This window comes from Triturus cristatus, chromosome 4_2 (genome assembly GCF_964204655.1).
Source record: "Triturus cristatus chromosome 4_2, aTriCri1.1, whole genome shotgun sequence".
Classification (NCBI taxonomy): domain Eukaryota; kingdom Metazoa; phylum Chordata; class Amphibia; order Caudata; family Salamandridae; genus Triturus; species Triturus cristatus.
The window spans coordinates 925,708,248-925,736,027 of NC_140586.1; the positions used below are offsets into that span (position 1 = coordinate 925,708,248).

The 27,780-nt window shown below is 46.5% G+C and overlaps 1 protein-coding gene across 1 annotated transcript in view; it reads right to left on the reverse strand.

Moving 5' to 3' along the window:
• CFAP57 (cilia and flagella associated protein 57) overlaps positions 1 to 27,780 on the reverse strand; it is a 355,646-nt gene that overhangs the window by 24,188 nt on the left and 303,678 nt on the right. Inside the window, exon 20 of the mRNA XM_085602986.1 lies at positions 13,331 to 13,465. Coding sequence (XP_085459112.1) covers positions 13,331 to 13,465 — 135 coding nt within the window. The remainder of the gene's footprint in view (positions 1 to 13,330; positions 13,466 to 27,780) is intronic.

The following is a 27,780-nucleotide window of genomic DNA, read 5'->3' on the forward strand; positions in this document are numbered from 1 at the left end:
GAAAGACAGGACCCCCAGAATCAATGTGACTGAGGTAAGTAACCAGTGAAATACCACTTCTGCTGGAGTTTGTCCCTTAAAAGATTCAATACATAACACTTTATATGAGATTATCAGGATATTATGCACAAAACGAATGTATTATCTGAAGATATGCTGAACATCAACATCTCAAACAATGTCTGGTTCTGCATCGTAGGACTCTTCTGAAGTTATGAATGTTTGAATAATTCCCCGCTGTGGGTGTGAACCCAGGAACACTTCATGGAGAGCCATTGACCGCATGTGGATATGATGAGCAGCACCCTGCAGAAGTCTATCCAAGACAAGGTTTTCACAAAATGCAGGCAGATGTTTGCTAAAGATAGGCTATTTCCAAACGACAATGCAGGAACTGAAAAGTTACGCGGCCATTAAGTCTCCCACTGAGAGAAAGGTGCGGTCTGAGAGCCTTACATTGCAAAACTGTGAAACTGCTGTCCTGCTGACATTCCCCATGTGGATCCTAACTTTACCATGTTAGGATGTGGCCTAACAGCTTTCGCGGTCGACCTCGATGCTGGGGAACCGGGTTCGAGTCTCGGCAAGGATGCTCAACATCCTGTGATTCTAGGCAAATCACTCTATTTCCCTTTGCCTTCCAAAATATTGAATGTGTTCATCTGTTACGCAACTGGTGCTTTTAAAAAAAAAAAAAATTAAATGGTGCATTGAACTGGCAGTTGTCTCCCCGAGTCAGTCCCTTTAATGGCGAGAAATTAGAAAAAAGGACCCTTAGCATAGTCATGTCTGAGTTTAGAATGTCCAAGATAACCCGGCCGGGGAGGCGGGTGGGTAATTTATGAGTTAATAAGATCCTATGACACAAAAGAAATGGTTATTTGCTTGTAGTCTTCACTCTGAATGGTTGAATCTTCACTGATCATCATCCACAGTAGAAGAGAGTTCCAAGCCAAGAGCAACTGTCTTTATATGGCTCTAGGGCATCTGAAAAAGAAGTGAGGCAAACACCAAGGGACTGTTTCACAGATGGCCTCCACACTCGTGGCAGAGGCCCCGCAGCCGGGACAAAATCTCTGCAATGAGAACACACAGTGTGGTCATTCTGTCCCAAGTGCGGAGACTCCCCCATGACTGCATAGCCTCCGTCATGAGCGCAGAGACTCCCCCACAACTGTGGGGCCTCCGTCATGAGTGCAGAGACTCTCCCACGACTGTGGGGCATCCGCGATGAGTGTGGAGTCTCCCTAATGACAGCGAGTCCTCCGCGATGAGTCCATGACTGCGGGGCCTCTGCCATGAGCACAGAAACTCCCCCACAACTACGGGGCCTCCGTCAAGAGTACAGAGACTACCCATGACTGCGGGGCCTCTGCCATGAGTGCAGAGACTCCCCCACGACTGCGAGGCCTCCACCATGAGTGCAGGGACTCCCCCATGACTGAGGTGCATTCACCATGAGTGCAGAGACTCCCCCATGACTGCGGAGTCTCCCTCACGACAGCGGGGCCTCCGCCATGAGTGCAGAGACTCCCGCATGACTGCGGGGTCTCCGTCATGAACACAGAAACGCCCCCACGACTGTGGGGCCTCTGCCATGAGTGCAGAACCTCCCCCACGACAGCGGGCCCTCCACCATGAGTGGAGAGACTCCCCGTGACTGCAGGGCCTCCGCCATGAGTGCAGACTCCCGCACGACTGCGGGGCCTCCTCCATGAGTGCAGAGACTCCCCCACAACTGCGAGGCTTCTGCCATGAGTGCAGAAAATCCCTCACGCAAGCGGGGCCACCGCCATGAGTGCAGAGACTCCCGCATGACTGCGGTGCCTCTGCCATGAGCACAGAAACTCCCCCACGACTGTGGGCCCTCCGCCATGAGCGCAGAAACTCCCCAATGACTGCGTGGCCTCTGCCATGAGTGCAGAGACTTCTGCAGGACTGCGGGGCCTCCGTCATGAGCGCAGAGGCTACCCATGACTGCAGGGCCTCTGCCATGAGCGCAGAAACTCCCCCACGACAGCTAGGCCTCCGCCATGAGTGCAGATATTACTTATGACTGCGGGGCCTCCGCCATGAGTGCACAGACTTCTAAACTACTGCGGAGCCTTTGACATGAGCGCAGAAACTCCCCCACGACATCGGGGCCTCCACCATAAGTGCAGAGACTCACGGATGACTGCGGGGCTCTGCCATGAGTGCGAAGACTCCCCCATGACTGCGGGGCCTCTGCTATGAGGGCGGAGTCCCCCCCATGACAGCAGGGCCTCCGCTATGAGTGCAGAGACTCCTCCATGACTGCGGGGCCTCCGCCATGAGTTCAGAGACTTCCAAACGACAGCGGAGCCTCTGCCATGAGTGCAGAGACTCCCGCATGACTGTGGGGCCTCCGCCATGAGCATAGAAACTCCCCCACAACAGTATGGCCTCTATCATGAGTGCAGAGGCTCCCCATGACTGCGGGGCCTCCGCAATGAGTGCAGAGACTCCCGCATGACTGCATGCCTCTGCCATGAGTGCAGAGACTTCCGCACAACTTCGGGGCCTCTACCATGAGTGCGGAGGCTCCCCTTTAACTGCGAGGCCTCCACCATGAGTGCAGACTCCCCATGACTGCGGGGCCTCTGCCAAGAGTGTAGAGACTCCCCCACGACTGTGGGGCCTCCGCCATGAGTGCAGAGACTCCCGCACAACTTCGGGCCTCTGCCATGAGTGCGGGGACTCCCCATGACTGTGAGGTCTCCACCATGAGTGCAGAGACTCCCCACGACTGCGGTGCCTCCGCCAAGAGTGTAGAGACTCTCCATGACTGCGGGCCTCTGCCAAGAGTGTAGAGACTCCCCCACCACTGCGGGGCCTCTGCCACGAGTGCAGAGGTCATTTGTGAATCAGGCCCTTAATGGTTATGTATGTATCCATATGTCACTTCTATAGCATGAACCTAGCCAAAAAGCAGCGGGCGCCATTAAAGCAGTTTGGCCGACTACAGCGTTGGTATGTGTATCCGAATCTAGACAGTGGTGCCTGGTGACTGTGTGGATTGATCCCCAAGTGACAGCGTTTCAGATGCTAAGAGAGCATTTCTGGAGCAAGGTGTAGTTGCGGCTTTTCCCATAGTTGGAGGAGCTTTCACTTTCTCTGCTAATCAGTAACACAATGAATGCAAGCCTCTATCATATGAAACTAGACGGAATGGAGGTGATTAACCCTTGACGGATGTGTGCATATTTAATAAACAGCTGGCTGGATTGTCTAATTATCTTTGTTTTTTCTAGGTAGAATCACAGTGCTCTCCTAACATCCACCAAATGTAGAGATCGTTCTGCTGGTGTCGGTGGGCTGAGGAAATATATAGGCAAAATACCTGCCTGATTGAGCTGAAATTCTGAAACTACCTTGATCAGAGAGAGGGGTGCGTCCTCATGACTACACACTATGCAAGGAGTACTGTATAAACCTATACAAAGGAGAGAGATGGAATCTTGCTAACTTTTCTAACCAATGTTATTGCTAATAATATGGTAGTTTTCCATAACAAAGAATTCAGCGTAGCCTTGTGAATATGTTCCAAAGGTCGACCAGCTGGTCTAGATAAGAATAGATTGAGTTCCAAGGTGGTGATGGTTTTCATATTGGAGGTAAAGCTTTCTTTAGACCTTCCAAGAAAGTCCTCAACCTCAAGAGTCTTGAAGAGTGACATTTAATATGCTGCCTTCCTGTAAGCCATGACTGCAAAGATGGACCTTTATTAAAGGTAGTTGCAATTTGTACTGAGCCAAATGCAGGCGGTATGGAACGAGGGCATCCTCGTGCCTGAATTTGGATCATGACTGTTGTCATGGCACCATCTGCAGAACTTCTTCCACTTCATTGCATAACATATTCTTGTTGATGGCTGTTTTAGGTCTTTTAGTATTTCCATACAAGCAGGTGGTACATTTAAATGACCATACTGTCTGATTTCAGGAGCCATGCTGCCAAACTCAGTGATCTTCTATTCAGTAACAGGAATCACCCCTGAGTTCTGGGGAGGACATTTGGTTTGCTTGGTACTCTCTTGTGAGGTCTGATTGACATCTAAAGCAGGTTCAGGTACCACCATTGCCTCGACCAGTCAGGAGCTATCAGGATCATATGTGATTAACTTGCACAATTTCAACAGCACTGTTGGAATGAGTAGAATAGGTGGAAACACGTAGGACATTTATTTGGCCAGCGTATTAAGTCCATTCTGCGCAGATCTCGGTTCTGATTTCCTGGATCCAAAGGATCAGCATTTGTGTTTCGAGCTGATGTTCACATATCATTGTTCAGTTTAGTCTCGCACGGCTGTGCTATCTAGGATCTTTTGTAGGTTTAATCATTAAACTAAAGAGGAGAGCTGCTTGCTGATTGAGTGTGCCTGAAATGGCTACTGCCTTCAGAGTTACATCTCCGGCTAACGCCCAGCAAAATATGCCCTTCTCTAAAAAGAGTGTTCTGGCCCTCGTGCCTCCCTGCTTGATTAGGTAGTGCATCATAGTATTGTTTTTAATAATACATAATTTGTTTTAAAGTATGTGATGTGCAGATACTGAGTTGTATGAGCCTCAGTTTAGAGATATCTCTCCAATCCGTGTCGACCAGAGGGTAAACCCATTCATCCCATCGACCTTTGAGATCAGTACACAAGTCTGGAGTGATATATATGCGAGACACCACCTTTACCAGTTGGTGAAGAACTACACAACTAAGTGTCCTTAATGAGCAGCAAGTGCCTCTTGCAACTGAAGACTCTGTAGATCTACGAAGCGTGTAGGTGAAACTCCGGTTGCAGCTCATAAACATTTGTGAGTCTTGCCATACATTGTCTAGCTTAGAGATCCTGCTCAGGTTCCATTGCCTATAGCCGGTGCTACGCTTCAACCACATGGAACATCTGAAGGGTGTTTCCAGAATTATATTTCCTTGTCCGTGCATCCAACAAAGCGCCCAGTGCTTGCACTGCAGGACCGCTCTGGTCATATCTGGAAGTGAGTGGGGAATGGGACTCCTGTGCAAAAGACCTAGGAGGTTGTCCCTTCCAATCAGATCTATCGCAGGTTAAAACAAGGGGTCTTCTGCCCTGCCATAGTGATGTATTAATAGGATTTGAGATACCCAATAATACAGGCACACGTCAGCCATTCCCCTAACCTGTTCAACTGCGATTACGCACATTTGTCAAAGCCAGTATGAGGGGATTGCCTCGCCCCAAATAAATGCACACGCCTCAGATCATCAATGCACGTCTGTGGAATTTCCAGTGGGAAGTTTTGCAGTACATACAATATGCTGGGTAATGTCAGCATCTTGTAAAGACCCACTCTCCTAAAGATATCAATCGGGAGGTTCAACCACCTGTTCGTGTCCTTACGTAACCTATCCGTCAACAGAATTAGTTTGAAGTTTCAGGTGAATTTGGGGTCCAATGGAATATGCATGCCTAGGTACTTGAAACTTTAAGCTTGGACCTTCAGCCTTGCCTGCCAGTCGATAGCCTCAACTCCATCCCTTACAGGATTCAATCTGTACTCCCACTTTACCCTCAGGCTGGAGGCTTCCCCATAAAGGTTAAACATTTGGAATAGTCTGGGACCATCCACGAAGAGAAGGACATCATACACGTTGAGCACCACCACCACCTCTCATGGAAAGCCCCTCAAGTGAGCATTGCATCATTGCCAGGGGATTGAAAACCAAGGCAAAAAAAAGGAGTGAGAGCGGACAACCCTGTCTTGTGTCCCAACTAATCGGGAAGGGGGACGAAAGAACCCTGCTCACTTTGACCTGTGCCAGGTGTTTAGCACATAGAATTTTTATGTAACGACTAGGGCGGTCGACCTTGAATCTGGGGAACTGGGTTTGAGTCTCGGCAACAACACTGAACATCCTGTGATTCTGGGCAAATCACTTAATCTCCTGTGCCTAACAAAAATTAATGTGTCCTTATGTAATGCAACGGGTGCTATGTAAAACGTTCTGATACCTGATTCGGGTCAAATCCGTGCTATAAAAAAACTCAGTAAAATAAATTATAGGAGGTTACCCTCCCGGGACTCACCTATACTTAACTCTAGCGGTGAGTAGTCTGATTTCCCTTGTGGGAGAATACGAGCACCTTCCTCCAAGTTGACATCCTGCATCAGGCGTAAGAAACAGTCTATCGAAGACCTGGACCCTAGGTGCTGCAGAGGCATGGGTATAAGCCCCACTGCACGTGGGCTCCAGATTTGCCAAATCTCACACAGTCCCAGAGAGACAGGCCAGCTGGGCAGCCTCGCCTAACCGTGAGGACCCACAGCGCATTACCCTCAAGCCTCCTGGTCTATGTCCGTAACATCATTAAAATCTACCCCAAAGACTGTCAGCAGGGGGACCTGCAATATGTAAATTGAGGTAATTTAGAAGTTTCCTGGTCAAATGTAGGGGGCATACACACTAAGAAAACTGCAGTGTCTCACCTGCAACTTGCCTATCACCGAAACGTAACAGCCCACAAATTCTGTTATTACCTATGAGATTGGCAAGGGAAGCAAACTATGCACCAATAAGGCCACCCCCCAGAGTCTGTGGTGTGGCCACTCTAGGGTATCCAAAGCGTCCCAGGAAGCCGCATTTTGTTCCGAGCAGGTAGATCTTCTACAGCAGCAAGAAAAACTACCCCCAATCAATGAGGCCATTAACATTCCAGGATATTACTCAAAAGGCAGCCATGTGAAATGGTCTGACAACCTCATGGCCTTCAGTAGTATAGTGTGGTGAAGTGGAACTCACACATTTGGGAATGGGCAATGTGCAATGGTCTCTGTATGTTATGACAAGGTGCGTTGCCAGAAAACCCATCTAAACATTTGAACCAAGAGAACAAACCCTTTCAACACCCCCAACTGCTTCCTCCCTATACTTATGTCCCTGAAGCATCTGTCTCCAGACCATACCACCGTTCAAAATAAATGCAATTACTGGGTATGTTGCAGCCATTATGCAACCTCAGAGATATGTACTACGCACATAGACGCTACACCAACAAGACATTGAGCCTGGTGGCTTGTCAGCCTGTGGCCTGCAGCTCGTCCTCCACCCCAGGGTGCTCCACCTCCTGGTAGGTGAGAGACAGGTGGGCCCTCACCCATGCGATCATCCACTTTCACCCCAGATTGCACTACGTGCTCCCCTGCCCGATTACGGTGCCTACGCGGATGCAAGTGAGCCAAAAAGGGAAACTCTTGAGTTATATATGACCCCAATCTTGGCTGCAAAGATAAGTATATATTGAAAGTTCATTGCCCACAGCTTCTGCTTCACTGCATCAAAGGATTTTCTCTCCCTTTGAACCTGATGGGTGTAGTCTGGGAACATTAGGATATGGGAGGATTGGAACACTAACCTCACCAAACCCCTAACCACTCTAAGGATTTTGTCCTGGTTTTTGTAGTTCAAGATTTTGGCTATGAAAGGGCGAGGAGGATCTCCCACCAGACTGCAAAGTCTCCCTATGGTAAAGTATAGAGAAAAGTAAAAAAAGTTGATTAGACTTCGAAAAAGTTAGTACAAATATTTTTATGCTAAATATTATTGTAAATTAATTTTAGATATTTATTTTGAATTTAAAACAAAAGAAAACATATTTTGAATTATATATTTATTTTAAATATATTAAATTCAAATTATTTTTCTGAAGCTAAAATAAAAACTATCCCATCAACAGTTAAAGAATTATTTTTTTATTATGAAATTTTAAATGTATAGAATAATTAAATATGTACTTCTATTTTATTAAAATGTATTCTTACATACATTTAAATGAATAAAAGGTTGTTAAAAAGTAATTACATAAATGTTTTATTTTTATATTTCTTTTAACACTAAACTATATTTATTCATATGGTTTAACTATTTTAAATAATTTAATTTAACATTATTTCCTAAGGGATTTATTTTAAATCCCTACCTCAATTGTTGGTTTTTTTTATGAGAGGGTGGTGCAGTATCAATTGCTGGGCATGTGTTATGCTGGACTTACTACTATTTCTTTTAGGCAGCAGTAACTTAAACTCATAAATCTGACTACACCCCTTCGTTCAGGGGAGTAGAGATGTGTAAGTGTACATTTTTGGGTAACTTTACACTCTGATTGTGTGAATAGCCAAAAGTTGTAAAATTACTCAAGAGAATATTTATTTATAAAGTTTTATATAGCCCGAACATGACCCAAGAGGGTATCAGAGCACTTTACATATCGCCAGTATAAAGAAACAAGTGGACCAAAAATAAACAACAAAATAGAGGTGCAAAAGTGGATGTCGCAAAGTCAAGGAGAGGGGAGAGAGCCCCCTGAAGGACAAGGCAGATATGTAAACAAACAGGAGCATAGGAAGTCCTAAACATGGGTGAAAAGAATGTTCCATAACGTGGTCCAGACGGTAGAGTTTGGGAATTCTAGTTCATAAAAGTATTCATCAGTAAGGCAGTAACGCTTTAACTACTTTTTTGAAAGCCACAGTTTAGGGATTGAGTCTGGTTTCAAGGGGCAGCAAGTTCCAAATTCTTTGGGCAATGCCCGAGAAGGCACGGTTGTAGTTTTTTTTAATGACATTTCTGTGGCTTCAGAAGTAGAGTGCTGGTGCTTCTAGATGACCTGCAGCAGCATGATAACTCACATTTTTACACATGTAATTTACTCATAAGTGTAACTTATCTTTATGAATAGCCCAGCTGGCGTGGAGTGTCTTGATTAGATCAGCAGTGTTGACCAAGACGACCATTCATGACTTTCTCCGTTGATGTTTCCTTGTCATCAATGAATGACAAGTCAGCGGCGATCATTTCTATTTTGATGTCAAATTGGAGAGTAAAAGAGTTGTAATTGATCCATGGTTTTTTTAACTGAAGGATGAGTGTAAAACTCAGGAATGTCTTGACGTCTGTGACCTGCGAGGGTACCTCCCGGGCAATAATCCCCCTTTTAACAGCGTGCATGTCAGGACTGAGGTCCATGGCGCCAAGATCTTCTAAATCGATCAGGAGCGATGTCGAGGATGAAGTAGAGTATGGTGTTTTCGGTCATCTTTCTTCCTTCTTTTCTCAGATCTTCCTTTGAAGAACTCTTTGAGGTGAAGACATCTTGGAGTTTGGCTGACTGGGTGACTTCTCCACCCTCTTCATCCTCTTTTCCTCTTTGGACATCATGCCTTCTCTATCTTTAATGTAATTTTGGATTTTTTTTATTCAGAACTCTCCTTACTTGGTGGAAATGGAATGATGGTAAAGTCACCAAACAAACTTTGTGTGGGGCTAAGGCTGCCTTTTTCTGTCACAGGAAGTGCACTTCACAAATAGTGTAGTCATTTTGACAGACAAAAGAGATGGAAACAGCACAAAAACAGGTCCGCTCAGTTGATGGTACCTGGAGACACCGAGTGACACTGCAACAAAGTATTTCTGAGAGAACTCTCTCTAAAAACAGAGGAGTGGAAACCGTAGCATCTTTTGGTATCCTCCTCTCGCAAGCAGGAACAACAAACGGACACAGAGAGGCACATGCCAGGATGGGTAGTGGACGCTCTTGGAGTATTAACGGGTCAGCAATCTCATTTCACTGTTATGTTATGTTATGTTACTTGGCATTTATAAAAGCACGCGGCTACTCCCAGGAGTGTCCCGGCGCTGACAAGGAAACACGTAAAAACAGAACCCTCAGAAAGTCGGACACCCCAGACACCAATCATCAGAACAACAGCGTTTTTAACTTGTGACGAAACTGCAAGAGATCATTTTCCCCACGCAACTCAGTGGGTAAATTATTCCAGAGTGCCGACACACATACCTGGAAAGACCGACCTCCCATCCGAGTGCGATAGAACCTAGGGGTCAATAGCAAACGAGAGGATGAGGACCTTAGATTACGGGCGGGGACATAGTGCACGCATCTGGCACTTAGATAGGAGGGGCCGATGTCATGGAAGGCCTTGAAGGCAAGTACTAATGCTTTAAAAGCTACCCTTTTACGTACAGGGAGCCAATGGAGTGATCTAAGCAGAGGGGACGTGTGCGTACGGCGATAAGCTAGAAAAATAGCTCGAGCAGCAGCATTCTGGGTCACCTGCAGCTGATTAAACAAATATTCCGGAAGACCTAGATAAAGAACATTTATGTAATCTAGCCGAGAAAGTATCAAGGCTTGTACGACTATCTTCCTGTGGGACATAGAAAGCAGAGGTCAACCACAGATTGAACCTGGGCGACCATGGAAAGATTACTGTCCAATTTAACTCCCAAGTTCTTTACCGTCGTGGCAAGGACGGTTGGAGGTGACATATCCAATGGCCACCAATCACGCCAATCATCATCTGGTAAGCAACCGGAGAAGATCATTTCTAATTTTTCAGAGTTACATCGAAGGTGGTTAATATTAAACCAGTTAAACACCGCCGAGAGGCACAATCTAATCATCTTCCCGTCCAATACTTCCCCTTTGGCACATATGAACAGTAGTTGCGTATCGTCCGCGTAAGAGACGATTTTAACGCCAAAAGATTCAACCAACTGTACCAGGGAAGTAACATACACATTAAACAATGTGGGGCTCAGGATAGAACCCTGGGGAACTCCCACATTCATAGATTGGATGTGGGCCTCAAAAGGAGGGGACCAAACAGCTTGCTGGCGATTGGTAAGGTAGGACCGAAACCATTGTAAAGCATTGCCTCCGATACCGCACCTCCAAAGACGATCGAGAAGAAAGCCATGGGGAACGGTATCGAAGGCTGCAGATAAATCCAGCAATACCAATACTGCTTTCCCACCTTTATCCAAAGAAACTTTTATAGACTCCGAGATCTCAAGGAGAGCTGTTTCAGTGCTATAATTGGCACGGAAGCCTGACTGGCTAGCGTGTAGAACACCGTTGGATTCTACAAACTCTCCGAGAACCTGATTAACATATTTCTCCAGAGTCTTGGATAAGGCGGGGAGCAGTGAAATAGGTCTATAGTTGCTGGCAGTCCAAGGATCGGCAGAGGGTTTTTTTAGAAGAGGAATAATTTTCCCACGTTTCCAGCTATCTGGGACTGTCCCCCTGGATGGTGAGAGGTTCAGCACCCGGTTAACTGCCGGGTTAATTACCTCTGCTATTGAAGCAAGAATCTTTGCCGGGCAAGGTTCGACAGGAGATCCTGTCTTGAGGGAACGAAGAAGGAGTAAGGATTTTTCTAAAGGCAATTCTGGAATATGTAGTAGACAGTTCACAGAAGGAGGCGACTGTAAAAAAAGACTATCCAGATTTCCATAGCAGTCAGGGCCTGCGGCTACAAAAGTGGACTGTAGAGCAGAGATTTTATTGAAAAAAAACTGAGCAATGCTGTCAGCCCAAGCATTCGTAGGAACAAAAGGGTTTTTCAGCGCAGCAGGGGCCGTAAAGTCTTTTACGACCTTGAAAAGTTCTTCACTTTTGTTTCCTGCTTTCTCAATTTTTTTGTGGAGAAAGCTCATTTTTTCCAGCCGAACTTCTTTATAGTAAGCTTTTAGTGCGTTCTTATAGGTTAGCCTGGCCCATGGGTCATAATCCTGTCTCCATTTCCTTTCTAGGTATTTACAGGCGCTCCTGCTCTTCCTGAGTTCCTCCGTAAACCAGGGAGCGGAAGGTCTTCCTCTATCAGCTACTCGCGTTTTAAGAGGGGCGATGCTGTTATACAGTGTAAGACTATCAGACTGGTTTTTGTCCTTTTACATTTCAGCTGCTGCAGTGTAGTTTTGAAATTGCCTATTTGCAGCACACATCGGTCTACATTTTGGAAAATCTTGCCTTGGATAGGCTTCTGAAGGGTGCTGATCATCTTATATATGCATGGACAACTGCACCTTGTGTGCATAACTCTAAATACAGATATTGGATATGAAGTGGTCCTGTTGTGAACATACACAGCAGGAAATTACTCCAACATTTATGATTTATCAATGAAGATGCTACAAAGGAGAACAGGGAAAATTCTGCGACAGAGAAAGAGAAAATTAAGTTATGGTTGAGATAGAATACAAGACCGGGTCAACATCTTGCATGCGACGCCAATGAAGGAACATTGACTTTTTACTCGCATACAAACGTCCAATCATCAGATGCCTGCCCCCACTGTTTCAGGCAGAACCTCTTCTGTTACTCATGGTCCTGAAATATCAAACCATAGCAGAGTCAAGCATGCATGAGTAGACTGCTCGGTTCCAGATGCTATCCTCTGCTCTTCTCCTATCACACTGTGGAGAGAAATGTCAGAATCTCCTCTGACCGCCCCTGGTGAGGAACCAGCGGATTAGCCCACCTCATGCTGCCACGGTCACAGACATCTTCCATGTTCTCAGCCTCCTCCCAAGAGTTCCATGAAAGGCATGAGACTGGACACAAGGCTAGCCTGAATGTTCAGCTCATCCTCTCGAATGAAGGTGTCGGACTGAGAATTTCATTCAAAAGCTCAGACTCTTCACCTGTGAACTGTGCTGGTCGCCGGGGTGTTTAGGTGGGCAAAGCATCACCACGGACTGACTAGGCCATACCAGGCCTCTGCTTCCGAGCTGTGAGGGACTCTGGGTAGAGAATAATTCATGTATTGTGGAATGAATAAGGGGCGGCGCGATAGGGAATGCATTAATCACTGATATGCCTAATCAGTCGTATTCCAAGGGGGATGCTGAGCACCAGCCAGTTATCTGTCTCTCCCTCACATTTTGGGATAGTAGGTTCGTTCCCCCAAACCTGGGGGTTATGGGTCATTTGGGAGCAGTACAGAGGCACAGGGGGCACAAGGTGAAGACACCTATTGAGAATTGGCATCTAAGGCCTAGGCCAGGGCAGAATATAAAAAATTCAGATTGTAGGTATGAAAATAACATGGTGGCAGCAAGAAGAAAGAGAATTTTAAAAGGCCAGGATTCCAAAATGACATGAGGAGTTGAGGACAAAGGTGAGGTAGGGGTCTCTAGGCATTACAATAAGTATGGATGGTGAAATGGCTGAGTACTTTAATTAAGAGAGGGGAGACTCACCAAATTAGAGGAATTTGGTCAGAGCGTAAGAGGGACAAATTATGAGAGATGTGACAGGAATTATGGGATTGCAGGAATCTGACTCAGGGGAATAGGCCCCTCTCACAGTCTCTGGGGTCAACACACACTTGCAGCACTGCTCAGCAGTGGATACAGACTTTCAGGGGAATAGGGCTGTCCATGTAAATGACTTTACGACAGACACACCAGGTGGAAACCTACACATGCTTGTGCTCTGATGCTCAGGAGTAAGGAAAAGGCAAGAGATGAGACTTACCGCATCAGATGTGTGCACATACTTGCTGTACAGCTCAACAATTGTGTCCTTCAGCTTCTTGGGTTCCTGAATGTAGCCCACACAGTTGTGAAGATCCGTCTTAAACCTTTTGACAACAGCTTCAACATCACGCACCTGTGAATAGGAGGAGACAAGAGAAAGCATGTAGATGTGGCATCTGAACTCATGAATCACACACGGACACTTGTCAATCCAAGGAGCTTCCTTTAGATGGTAATCGCTCCAGCCTGTGGAGACCAAGTGATGAGCTGCCTGCCTAGACTAGCGAGGAAGAGAACCTCCCTACCATAGTTTCTTGTTGGGAGACAGACAGACAGACACACACACACACAATGTGGCCTAGTATTATAGGAGGCTATTGCAAAATAAAAGTACAATATTAAAAAAAATTGTGGTGGTAAAAAAGAAAAATAAGAATGTATATATGAGCACAGCTACAATGGAAATTTCCATAATTTCCTTTCCTACTGAGTCACTGGTAATAGAAATACCATCAACACAGTTTAACATGATAAGTGGGATGAAGCATCACACAACTGTTTGTTTGAACGGGGGTGTGAGCCCTCAGCTCGCACAGCAGAGTCTGTAGAAGCCTGACTGGATCGTCAGCCAAAGTGCTTGGAAAGTAAACATTCTAAATACAATAATTTGCACCTCATTCTCTCAGAGAGCTCAAGGTGTCCTGGTTGACTGAATTTTGCAGAAGGACCCTGACATGGCATGGGGTACATGTGATGTCTGACCCACAGTGTGAAGTATCTCATGGGAAGTCTAACAGCCTTAAATATTGTTCGACCTGGCCCTTTTTGCTGTGTTATACCCACACTTTTTGCCTTCCTCCTGCTATTTTTCTGATTCTCTTTTTGTTGGCTTTAGGACTCTGGGCACTTTACCACTGCTAACCAGTGCTAAAGTGCATGCACTTTCTCCCTTAAACATGGTATGATTGGGTTACATCTGTTTGGCATATTTAATTTACTTATAAGTCCCTTGTAAAGTAGCATACCATATTCCCAGGGCCTGTAAATTAAATGCTACTAGCGGGTCTGTAGCACTAATTGTGCCACCCACAAAAAGTAGCCTTTTAAACTTGTCTCAGGCCTGCCACTGCAGGGACTCCTTGCACAGTTTACTGCCACATTGACTTGGCATTTAAAACTACTTGCAAAGCCTTAAGCTCCCCTTTTATTACATATAGGTCACTCCTAGGGTAGGCCCAAGGTAGCCCTATGAGCAGGGCGCTGTGTAAGTAAAAGGACGAACATGTGCCTTTATTGTGTGGCATGCCCTGGTAGTGACAAACAGCTTATTTTGTTTCTCACTACTGGGAGGCCTACTCTCCTCATTCGCTAGCATTGGGAATTCCCTTATATACTTTTAAGAGGTAATTCCTGATCAGAAAGAAGGGGTGTTGGTATGTCAAAAATAGTGGTGAGACATCCTGCTTACTGGCGTAGTTAGATTTGACATTACTATTTTAAAAATGCCACTTTTAAAAAGTAGGCATGTCTCTGTGCTTATGATTCTTTGAGCTTTACAGCCTGACTCCAATCTACGTCTACGGCTGGGTGACAGATACACTTGGTGCATACCTTCCAGACAGCCACAACCCAGGAAGGGCTGGATGTGACAGGGGATACATCTGCATTCATCTGCATACTGATAGTCTTCCTGAGCTGGGAGAGGGAGAGTTCATTCACACTTTACATTTGTATAAGTTGTGTCCTGCCCTCACCCAAAGGGATGATTTACCCTCTACTGACTGTCTGGAGCCAAGACTAGGTTCAAAGGGATTGTTTCACACTTCTGAGAGTTCCTTTAAAGTCACACCTTCATCAAAGACATTTTTTAGTACAAGTACAGGGGCTCTGATTCCATGTTTTCAGACACTAGGCGGACTTGTAAAAGACACAAAATTGATGGACGGAATGCAGTACAAATCAAAACATTCACCTCCAGTCAAGAGATCTGGGTTAAATCCATAATTCTTTTGCTCACCATGCCACCCCAGTTTAGACCTGGCCATATGCAAATCAGTCTTGACCCTGTGCCTCATAGGAACAGTCCAGCCCGAACTGCCAAGCCAGGTCCTCCCTGGACCGGAATGAAGCATCCTAGGACCGGTTTTGGGGTTTCACCCCTCTTCAGCCAGGATAGCTTGATTCCAGTGGCACAGTGAGCCCAGGACCCACGTCTGGGCATACCTGGCGCACTTAGGGCGAGAAAGCAAAAGACACACAATTGACGGACGGAATGCAGAACAAATCAAAACATTCACCCCCAGTCAAGAGATCTGGGTTAAATCCATCATTCTTTTGCTCACATGCCACCCCAGTTCAGACATGGCCATATGCAAATCAGTCTTGAACCTGTGCCTCATGGGAACAGTCCAGCCCGAACTGCCCAGCCAGGTCCTCCCTGGACCGGAAACAAGCATCCTAGGACCGGTTTCGGGGTTTCACCCCTCTTCAGCCAGGATAGCTTGATTCCAGTGGCACAGTGAGCCCAGGACCCACGTCTGGGCATACCTGGCGCACTTAGGGCGAGAAAGCAAAAGACACACAATTGATGGACGAAATGCAGAACAAATCAAAACATTCACCCCCAGTCAAGAGATCTGGGTTAAATCCATCATTCTTTTGCTCACATGCCACCCCAGTTTAGACCTGGCCATATGCAAATAAGTCTTGACCCTGTGCCTCATGGGGACAGTCCAGCCCGAACTGCCGTTTCCGGTCCAGGGAGGACCTGGCCTGGCAGTTCGGTCTGGATTGTTCCCATGGGGCACAGGGTCAAGACTGATTTGCATATGGCTGTGTCCAAATTGGGGTGGCGTAGTGGGCAAAAGAACGATGCATTTAACCCAGATCTTTTGACTGGGGGAGAATGTTTGCATTGTCAGCATTCCGTCCATCATTTGTTTGCTGTAACACTATGTGGACTTGTAGCCAGACACCACTGGCTCTCAAACTGCACATTGCCAGAGGACTACAATGCAGCCAGGATGAATAGCCATTTGAACTACTTGCTCTGCTGATGACTGTTGGGCTGCAGGAGGGACTGCCACTTTGCATCTTGTGTTATGTGCTGGCCTGCTGCCCACCTATCTGCTCTTTCTGCCCCCATTGCTCTCCAGGGACTTGTTGGCTTGCATCCCCCTCGCTGTTCTTTGAAATCTAAGGAACTGGAAAGATTTTGTTAGGCAACCTGAAACCGGCTGCGGAAGTCTGGTTGCCTGAATACGATCGGCCCTGCCTGAGTGCAAAGTGGATTGCCTGTTCGCCCAGTGTGTGTGCGGGAACTTTGAGTATTATCACTGCGTGTTGGGCACTTTTGCCTGTCCCCCCAGGTAAACGCAAGCTGACCGCGTCATCTTGGTTCGAGGGAGGGCCGACGCCTCAGCGCCATGAGAAGCCTCCCTAACCAGGCCACAGCGTTGCCTTGGTAAGCAGGGGTTCCATCCCTGGGGTGACGGCAATTGAAGCTGTACTCTGGAGGGCGGGACCCAATGTAAGCATGACCACGGTGTCAGTGTGCCCGTACAAAGGGAGATCTTGGGCTGGCAGAGCTCTTGCCCACTCACCCTCGCAAGGCATTAAAGGTGAGTGGAGCCGATGAGAGCAGTACTGCGGCCCCACATGCCCGCAGCAGACTTACTGGAATGCTGAGCTGTCACAGGGGAACTACCGCAGTCTAGCGGATCCTTCGCGGGCAGCCTGATCTTAAAAAGGGACTTAAAAAGGGGCTGTACTCTAATGTGTTGTTGGCAGTTGCCTTCTCTGGATGCAGGGGGACCGAGCGATTTCTCCTCGCTCAAATCTACCATGTATGCCCCACCCTTTGAGCTGTGGACAAAGGAAAGCTGCCCCGCGGGCCATCATGGATGGCCCTGTGGTTTTCTTGTGACAAAGGTGTTGTGAGTCCGAGCAGCTATGATGGGCCCCGGACTCGCCAGGGGTGAAATTGGGCATTTCTGTATGTTAAGCATTTAGGCCACTCACCAGGGCATTTTTGGTGTCCGACTCTCCCCGCACCTGTGCCTCACCTGTCCAGTGGCTGACCCACAACGAGGATCGTGTCACTTAACCATATGCTCAGAAATTACAGTGTCACTTGTAGAAGGCATGCAGGTGCTTCCGTGGCCTACATTTATACCAGAAAACAAACCTTCCAACAGGGTTCACAACAATTACAGTATTCAGTGGAATAAGAGCGCAGTTGAGCTGTGGCCTATGTTCTCGTAATTTCTGTGATTTACACTAACAGTCTGCCTTACCTGCACTACTGGTGTGATCTTCGTCGTTTTATCTTGCTTAGATCAGAATAACGAGTGATACACTGAAAATAACATGCACTGTGATGCTTGATGTAGGAGAGTAGTATCTGCTTCACATGGGTACCCCCACTTTTTGCTGGTGTTTCACTGTTTTTCGACCTTAGTCTGGCTGTGGCCCTGCTAATCAGAACCACAGCCTAGCTGCTGCCTCTCTAAAATGGTTTCCATGTACATTAGGTACATATCTAATTGGATTCTGGAGTGCCTTATAAGCCCCTAGTATATGGTATACTATGCACCTAGGGCATAGGTACCTCAGAGGCCTACCAGGGGCTGAAGCATGTAGTATGCCACCCCTGGGAAGCACTCCAAAATGGCACCACAGGTCTGCTACTGCAGCCTGGGTAAGGGAGTGTTTGCACCCCTTACTGTGGTATAGGCTACCTATATCACTACCCTTATACAGACACATATAAACCTATAAGCCATTCTTTTGGCAGGCCTTGACAATCCTGAAGGCAGAGTGCTTGGTTTTATGTGAGAGGGTGCCCAAGCATGAGCTGAGCCCATCTGCAGCTTTCGGAAATACTTCCATATGGCTGTTCTGTGATACAGCCATACCATATACTCTTAAGTGCATTATAACCTCGCGGTAAATGCTAACTTAGGGATGGCTGCATCAAAACATGTCGTGTTTGGTGTCAAACGCTTTGGAATACTACCCCCTGCCCGCCAGTCCTGGCGGCGGGGGTAGCATTCCACCCTTCTAGAGGGAGAGACATGTTCACACTGGCTAAACCCGGTAGGACTTTCCTGAACCCTGGCATCACAAAATGGATGCCTCTGCCACAGACACGGGTCTGGCCTCCTGCTGCTGACCGAAATTCCGGCAGGGGAGGTCTGGACAAAACGTTTCCTGTCGAAGGGAGGTGTAACCACCTCCCCAGACAGGCAGATGTGTATTGGGGCTGCCGTGACGCCTGCTGGGACATCGTCAGTTTCATTTTTCCTGTTTCACACCAGCTGGGAACATTGCCCGTTTCCTTCCTCTTCCCCGTTCTACCTAGGGGTTGTGAGGATTTCTCATCCGTCGCTGAACTCCAGCTGATTGAGAAGCCAGCTCCAGCCTCAGGAAGGCATGCCGTCGCTTCGGTAAGCTGGCGTTTCTGACATTCTTACGCGCGGCGCGCGTGCAGTCGTAAGGAGTTGCTCGCTGCCCTGACTCTGTTCATGACCTGTATTTGCGGACATATTGGGATAGAGAGATTTCTTAAAACCCTGTCACAGACGGCAGAGATCATTGTGGAGTGTACGTTTTTTTGTTTATTTATTTTTTGCAACTAAACTATTGACTCTGCAAGTTTTGTGTTCTCAACAAAACTTTATTGACTCTGCCAGTACACACTGCCCTGCCACTGCTTCCTATTGGGAGTGAACAGCTCTGGATTGATCTACTCCGCTTATTGTTCAACCCTGCGGAATACGAAGTTCTTCTGAAGCTCATCTGTTGGGTTTTGCTGTTTGGAGGGTCCACGGAACACTGTAAAGGAGGGCACTTTGTTGGTGCTGGACTTCTGCTCACGAAGGGTCGTGTCGCTGGTGGGAGCTATTCCGCACTCGGCGGACAGTCTGCACGCTCCCAGCGTGCACTAGACTCCAGGGCTACCTGCCGACTTCACCGGGGGATTGCGAGGACCAGCAGCCCCTACATCTAACAGCTGGTGCCTCTTCCCCCGGAGGTCACGCCCCCTGTCTCTCCCATTATAAATTGACTAGCCCCAAACGTAACGCGGGACGCGCGCGAAGCCCGGGCCAAGGGCGGGCCCGTTTAAGCCCGTTCAAGACCGGGCAGGACTGGACTGGGCCACCCTATTTACAGTTTGTATTTTAAATTTCTGGTACTGTCATTTTATATTGACATCATTCATATTGGCCCGTGAACATTTATTGCTGACTAATATTTTTATAATTTACACGGCATAATGTCCCCGAGAACCACTAGGAATACTGTTAAAAAGCAGGCTCAATTAGCCGGCGAGATCATTGGCCCAATTGATCAATTCATAACTAAAGCTAACGATGCTATTGAGCAGGGCATTATCTTACTGGATCGAAGGATCTCACAGGACTTGACGATAGCCAGGCGCTCTTCGATGGGCCTGCTGGGCACTGCAAAAACCCCCTCACGTCCTGTTGATCTACCTCCTCCATCGATAGTGCACGCAGAATTGCACACTGTCCCCTGCACAGTGGACCTCTCTGCATCTCTGGTTCTGTCTGATTCCCATTTATCCTTGGAAAAATCTCCTGTCATTTTTGCTACTCAACCAGATAACACCTCCTTTTCCCCAAAGGCTAGGGGTACACGAGAAGGAGCTATCCCTAAGAAAACAAAAAGGAAGTCAACTGTTAAGCCTTCCCATTCTACCATTCCATCTGCCACAACTATCTCTGTAACCTCTTCTGTTTTAAATTTTCCCCCGGAAAATCCTAACCTTCCATCCCCCTATCATTCTCCTTCACTGACAAATGTTCAAATAGTGGATTCCATCCCCGCTAATTTGAACACAAATACCACCAGCTCAAGCAGCAACTACAGCTGTGAAGATACGATGAATGGTAATCTTACAAGTAATGCATGCACCAACGACAGCTTATTGCTTACTAGAATTGGTGATCTGTTTAAATCTCACCTGGAACCCATAGAAAAGGCCCTACACATGGTTCAGTCTCAACTTACTCAACTGTCCCTCGTACTATCCCAAAGTACAGGTAACAAGATGGATTCCAACTTGGCGAAAGGCAGGCCTATCACCTTAAACACTCCAAACGCCAAAGCGTCAAAAACAGGAACCTCCGTCCAGAACTCTAAAACCAATAAACAAAAAGTCCCTGAGAAGCCTATTCACCATCATTCCCTCGCACCTGTAATCAAGCCACAACCACCTCCTAAATCTTCTAACCCGTTACTACCTCGCTCTGTAACCAATTCTAACCCAACAGCACCTCCTCTACCAAATCTTCCTCCTTCCCTTCCCTCTTCTATAGTCCCTATTCCCGCTCCTGTTCAATCCAACATTGCTACCGGCTTCAACACCATTCCTAACAACCGTAATAAGAAGATTCCCCCTATCCATCTTCCACTCGAGGCCTCTCCTTATGTAGTAATAATGACTGGGGTTCCGGAACTCCCCCCAAACCAGGATGAACCGGTTTGGTCCCTAAAAAATAAAGTAATCTTTTGGTTGTCCAATAACAGACCGCTTCCAACTTTTATGGACAACAGAGTTACTACAGTGCGTAGAGTGCCTTGGCTAGGTAACCAACCAAAAAACATACAGGGCGACTGTATAATAGTAAACTTTGAAAATCCCAACACAGTCGAGTATGTTTGCTCTTGGGGTGACCAATCTTCTACCGAAGGGATTGCAACCCATAATTTGTCGTACTTCTATCCCCCTAATACACGGCGTAATGCAGGTCCTCCATGGTCCTGGACGAGGGTAGGGAACTGGGGCGGAATTAGAGACCGTAATCAGTGGTCGGGGCACGGCCTTAGCAACCCACCACCAGGCTACTTCAGCAATTGGAGAGGTCCACCACTATCCAACAGATATGAATGCCTGGACATGGTGGATTGACTATCATCTCTACCTATGATAGACAGCAGTTACATCAGCGTCTCTCCTAACTTCAAAGTCCCCTGTAAGATCACTCGGGGGGCCGGCTCCTTCCCGCCATCTTCGTATGGTCCCCAGTCCGAGTCTTTCCCTCCCCAGTATACCCTGGTCCAACAGCAGTCATCTTCCCCTCACCAGAACGCGTGTTATACCATGCCAGCTACCCCTGCAGACTTGCTCCCAAATTCACAATTTATTACTCCCCAACCCAGGGAGCCTAAACCCAATCCTCCTCCTTCAGTTATAACCACCCAGTCCCTATCTCAACTCTCACATTCCTCCGCTGAACTTCAGCTTCCAAATTGTACTTTTACATCAACCCAGGATCTTCCAATTATATTCTGGAACGTAGCTGGCTTAAGATCGAAAATCCATCTTCAGTCTTGGGTGGAAGTAACTAATAAATTTAAGTTAATCTGCCTCGAAGAAACTTGGGCAATTGACCCTATCCACATACAGGGTTTTAAAACATTTCACCTTCCTCCCTTACCGTCCACTCATGGTAGACCTAAGGGCGGCTTAGCCATCTATGTTTCGAATTTAATTCCTTTTACTATCATGGAAGTTCAGTTAGTCTCGCCAATTTTCCAAATCCTTAAAATAGTTCCAGACAATAACTCTAGTTATTATCTCATCAATATGTATAATAACTCCTCACCTAGCGACTGTGTAAAATCTTTGTCGGAAATTGCTTTGTATTTACAAGATCAAAAAGCTATGAGTCAAGAGTTAAATTGTCATCTTGTGTGGGGTGGGGACTTCAATGTGTATCTGTGTAACAAATATGACAAAGGTATCTGTGGGCTTTCAGACGAGCACGATGCCCCCTTGGCCCACTTCACCCATAACGCTGTGGGTCAAGCACTAAATACCTGTATTTTTGCATTAGAACTTGAATTCGCCAACATCCTAGCGTGTCCCGCTGTAGAGTTTAAGCCGACTTTTCATGGTAAAGGTGCCTCCACTACCATTGATTTTATCTTATGCTCTCAATCCTTAAAAAACCGATTGAAGCAATTTTCAACTGGCACTGATCCTTCAAGTGACCACTATCCAAATAGCATAACCTTAGCATTAAATATACCACCTTCAGCCTGCCCAAAAACAAGTCTCCTAGCGCAGCATTCTCTGGAGATGAACAAAATCAATGGTTATACTGTCAAGTGGTCGACGATCAATCCCACAGAGATCACTAGCAAGATTATTCAAAAAACCCTTCCTCTGATCTATCAGTGTTTGGAGCCGTCTTCCTCCCCCAAGCTGATCCTTTCTAGCTTCACCAAAATATTAGAAGCCATCAGACAAGAGCTCACTTGTTCCTATAAGACTCTTGCCAATGATAAGGATTCAAGAGGGTGGTTTGATTCCCGCTGCCGCAAAGCGCAGCGTGCATTGAAAAACGCTCTACAAAAAAAGATTAGGGTCAAGCCCCAAATTGCCTCTTTGAGGAAAAATTATAAGATGGCACAGCAATCACGCAAACAGGAAATAAAAAATAACCTCTGGGCCCAATTACATCAGAGTACTTTAACCAAGGACTCTATCATGTTTTGGAGAACAGTCAAGGCCCCTTTCCTAGTTGATGAAACTGCGATAGAGCATCTAGACGTGGCAGTACCTGCTGACAAATGGGTAGCTCACTACTCGCAGATCTTCGCGGATAACCCCGTGATAACTGAGGCCCCCAGACCAGAGGCGGAAGCTCCTCCTAGTAATAACATCTTTCCCATCGATCTCTATTTCGATCTAGAGGAGATAATCACAGCACTGACCGCCTCAAAGACCGGTAAGGCGCCCGGTCCAGACGGGGTCCCCTTAGACATATTTGTGAGCAACATAGATCTTTGGTCTCCAATTGTCACACAGGTCATGTCTGCAGTTACCCAGATCGGCCTTTTTGACTCTTGGTCCACCTCTGTGCTTCTGCCCATTTTCAAAAAGGGAGATCGGGACAATCCAGCCTGTTACAGGCCCATCTCCCTTTTGGATTCCCTAGGCAAGGTAGCTGGCAGATTAATTCTGGAGCGTTTAAGGGACTGGGCCACAGAGAATAAGATCTTAACTGATCTACAGTTTGGGTTCCAGGAGGGCCTGGGCACTGTGGAACAGGCCTTAAATCTGACCTTGCTTATAGGTAAATATGTAGGGGCCAAAGGTGGTAAACTTCATCTAGTCTACGTGGATTTGAGTTCCGCATTCGATTGCGTAATCCACTCCAAGCTTTGGGCGATTTTGAAAAATCTGGGCATAGATCCTGCACTGCTGAATTTTCTCCGAGAGCTATACTCGGATGCAAAAGCATGCGTGAGATATGGTATTAAAGGGGAGCTTACGGAATCCTTCAATATTGAAAAAGGTGTAAGGCAGGGATGCGTCCTTGCTCCATTCCTATTTAACATCTATACTAACGGACTGGAGCAAGCGATGTTGGTTGACAGCAAAGATCTACCCTGCATAAGCTCCCGCCCTATTCCTGCATTATTGTATGCAGATGATTCAGTCATCTTAGCTAGGACACCTAATCAACTCCAGATCCAACTAGATAAATACTGTGAATTTATGTCTTCTCTTGGTCTTAAAGTCAATAAATCTAAGACTTTTGTTATGAACATCGGGAAAAGAGCCCAAAAATGTAAATCTCTCTTTATCGAGAAGACCAGATTAGAAACTGCCACCACCTATCCTTATCTAGGTATCCTTATTGACAATCACCTGTCCTGGAAACCTGCTATATCTAGTAAAAAACTGCAGTTTCAACGTACAACATCTGCACTGACCTCGTTTTCCAGGAAATTGGGTAAGCCCGCTCCTACTGTGCTCTTGCAGATTTACCAAGCCAAGTGTATGAGTGTGGCAACATACGGTGCAGGAGTCTGGGGCTATGTGCCTGCTGACGACCTACAAATTACAGAAAACTCCTTTCTGAAATATATACTAGCCCTCCCTCGTAGTGCTCCTACCTTCGGCACCCATGTGGAACTCGGTCGGGAGTATCTGACTGATATCATTAGCTACCAACCGATTCTACTTTGGCACCGTATATGGACCCAGGAGCAATGTCATCTAACTAGGTCACTAATATCTGACTGTCTCACTTTGTCCTACTGGAAAAAGATTCCCTGGCTGCTATATGTATCGAGATTTTTGTCAGATTTGAATCACTCTGCATATTTTACTGATCCCGAATCCTTAGTGGACATATCTAGAAAATCTTTGAAAAAGCTATGTGCTGACCACTTGAGTGATCTTCGTTTGTGTTCTGAACTTGTGAAAAAATCAAACGTTCATTTAACGATGGTCCAATTTCCTCATGGCATTCAATTTTATCTGTCATTTTTTCTGTCAAATTATGAGAGATATGTTTTAACCAGATTTCGGTTTGATCTATTTTATCGTCTTGTTTCATTGCCTGTGCCCTTAGACTGGTCACGGGAACTACCAAACTGTCCCTGTGACGGTCTTATTCGCCAGTCAACTTTGCATGTAACCTTTTTCTGCGGTTTCTATAAGTCCCCGCGGAAACGTTGGCTGGTTCCTCTGCTTCGACATATAGGGCTGAGAAGATGCAGACCGGCTCTTCTGGCACTTCAAAATCTAGATACCCCGTATGTAGCCAAAACTGTAGCCTGCTTTCTTAAAGCCTGCTTGAAAATTCATTTTCAACTATCGGCAAATGTTTCTTAGGATTTTACCGCTTATTCGGTTATTATTCCTGTATATAGAGTGTTAGTGTTTACTCCTAAATGTCTGCTTCCCTCAACAGCCATTACCAAACTGAATTTTTACTGATTATTTGCGCTATTATTGTTGTTCTTAGAGTGTCAGTGTTTTTATGTAAATTGCCTCCCTTTTTAAGCAGTCAGTGGGCAAACTGATTTTTATTTTTATAATGTTGTAAAGCTTCAAATGAACTTTTTATGATTGTAAATTCAATCGAAATAAAGTATTTTACTACTACACTCTCTGGTGCTTTGAAATCCTGCACTGGGGGCACGTTTGGTGTCCCTGTGCATAGCCCAGTTCAAACCGGTTGCAGGGGCTACCTGCCCCTGCTCTGGCGCGAAACTGGACAAAGGAAATGGGTGTAACCACCCCTCTTTCCTGGCCCACCCATAGGTGGGGCCTTAGAGTTAGTCCATCCCCTAAACTTACTATAAGTATAGGAATCCAGTCCCTATAGATTACCCTGGACGAAACTCTGCAACATATATCCTGGACCTTCGATGTTCTACTTTAACTAGAAGACTGAAGAGATCTCCCTTGGGGTGAAGGAGTGACTCCCCTGCTTGGCAGGCACCAAAGAAGCAACTGACCTGTCTGAAATTCTGAAGCTCCCGCCGGACGCCGAAGTCTCTGCATCCCCAGAGGTGGATTTCCAGACTTCCCCGAGGCTACCCTGAGTCCACAGCAAAGCTGAGGCCCGTGGCTATCGTGGGTGATGTGGAACCGTGACCCCTGGACACCGTGAACTTTTGCATCAACACTATCCTCCTGGTCCTACTCGAAGTTGTGCCCCAGCCTTGAGCACCTCCTGCACCGAAGATTGTTGGCCTCCACTCCACGAGTGACCCGTGGGCCAGCTTCAAGTGCGACCGCTCGAGGCTGATTCGCGATCACCAGCCCGTTGGCTAGCAGGTCCCCATGAAGGCAACTCCTTTTCTGATTGGGCTTCCCTGGTTGCTCCAGACGTGCCCTGAATTACACTCGCTGGGTGATTCCCTCAGACCTTGCTGGTCTGCACCGCAGTCCTTTCTCTAAATTCCAGTGACTTGCCGTTGCTAAGGTTTGTTGGGTCCATTCTGGTCGCCGACACCGCAGCACTCGACAGACTTCGTGGGACAGCTCGAATCCGGCTCGGGGACTTTGTCGACGCCTCCTGGACCTCGTGGCTGAAGAGTCTAGACACCCATCAACTCACCTGAAGCACCTGACGTCTGTGGGCATTGGTCCATCCTGCCATCGATCACTGGCAAGTGACCCAGACTCTGTCCCCTCTGCTTTCAGGTTCCTTCCATCCCAGATCCAGGCTTGGATCTCTTTGGACACTTCTCTTCATTGCAGCAGCAGTTCTTTGCAGGCTTCCATTGAAATCGACAACCCGACCCGACACCAAAAGACACCTATGCACCCGGCTTCCCTGGGTGAGGTAACTCGAGTACTCCGGTGCTCACGTGGGTGCTAGCCCTAGAACTTCTTAAGTCCAAAAGGGTTTGGTCCTCACTGGATTAGAAGTGTCCCTAATCTTTACACACTGCATACAGTCCCCGTGGGTCCCCTGTGTCACTACCTTGGGTGGTTCCTTGGGGTCTACAGGCTATAGGCCTAGTGTCTATTCCAGTCGTGGTTCTTATACCACTTTTTTGGTATATGGTTTGGTACGCCCCTAGGGCCCACCGTGTATTTGTGCTATTACTGATGATTGCTATCTTGCAACTTAAGTACTTCGAACTCCAGTCTCATAAAGAGACTAGAGGGGTGTGTGTTAACCTAAATACATATATTTTAAATATATAGCTGGTGTGGTTGTCCTTTCATTTGATAATTCAAGAGATTATAGACTGGTAAACCAAGCTGCTTTACATTCCTTCAAGACTTAGCCTGTAGGCTTTCTCTCCATAGCTACCACTAGGATAGCTTTCAATAAATGTTGTCTTTAACCATTCACCATAAGGGGTTGTTTGGACTGATCAAGGTGCCCACTAGAACTAGTGGACAGCATATATCAGGCCACCTTCTCACACTTGACAGTTGCATAAGAAAATAAGTTACTTACCTGTATCCACAGTTATCCAGTATTGGTATCTTTCATAGATTCACACGCCTGAATCATTCCCTGTCATTGAGATGGGAGTAGCACAGTAAAATTTCAAGCAGTGCCTTAAATCCTTTATAGGCTATAATGTCCCAAGGCCATCTAAACAGTAGCCTATCAATGTCCTTTTAAAAAAAGACTAAATGTAGGCATCCAGTTAATCAGCGGTTAGCACCCTCTAGAACACTCCCAGCAGAGCGCAGTTCTCCTTACATTTTCTAAGCACAAGCGGGAAGTAAGTGTGAGAAGTTGGCCTGATGTATGATGTCACTAGTTATAGTGTACACCTTATATCAGTCCAAATACCCTTATGGTGATTGGTTGTAAAGTCAACCTTATAGACCAGCTATCCTAGTGGTAGCATGGACAAGAGCAGTCTTAGGCTAAACTCTGAATGGCATGTGAAGCCAGCTGTGATACCATATATAATCCCTTGAATACCAAATGAAAGGACACCACAACAGATATATATATAAAATAAAGTGTATTTATTCTAAGCAAACCCTCAGCACTCTTTATGAGTTTAGAGGTAAGTACAACACAGTCTTATTAATGCATACAGTAAGTCACACAGGTAAGTAATACAGTTAGGCCCTAGGGGCCACGCAAACCATATACTAACTAAGTGGTATAAGAACCACTGTCACGGAAATAGAATAGG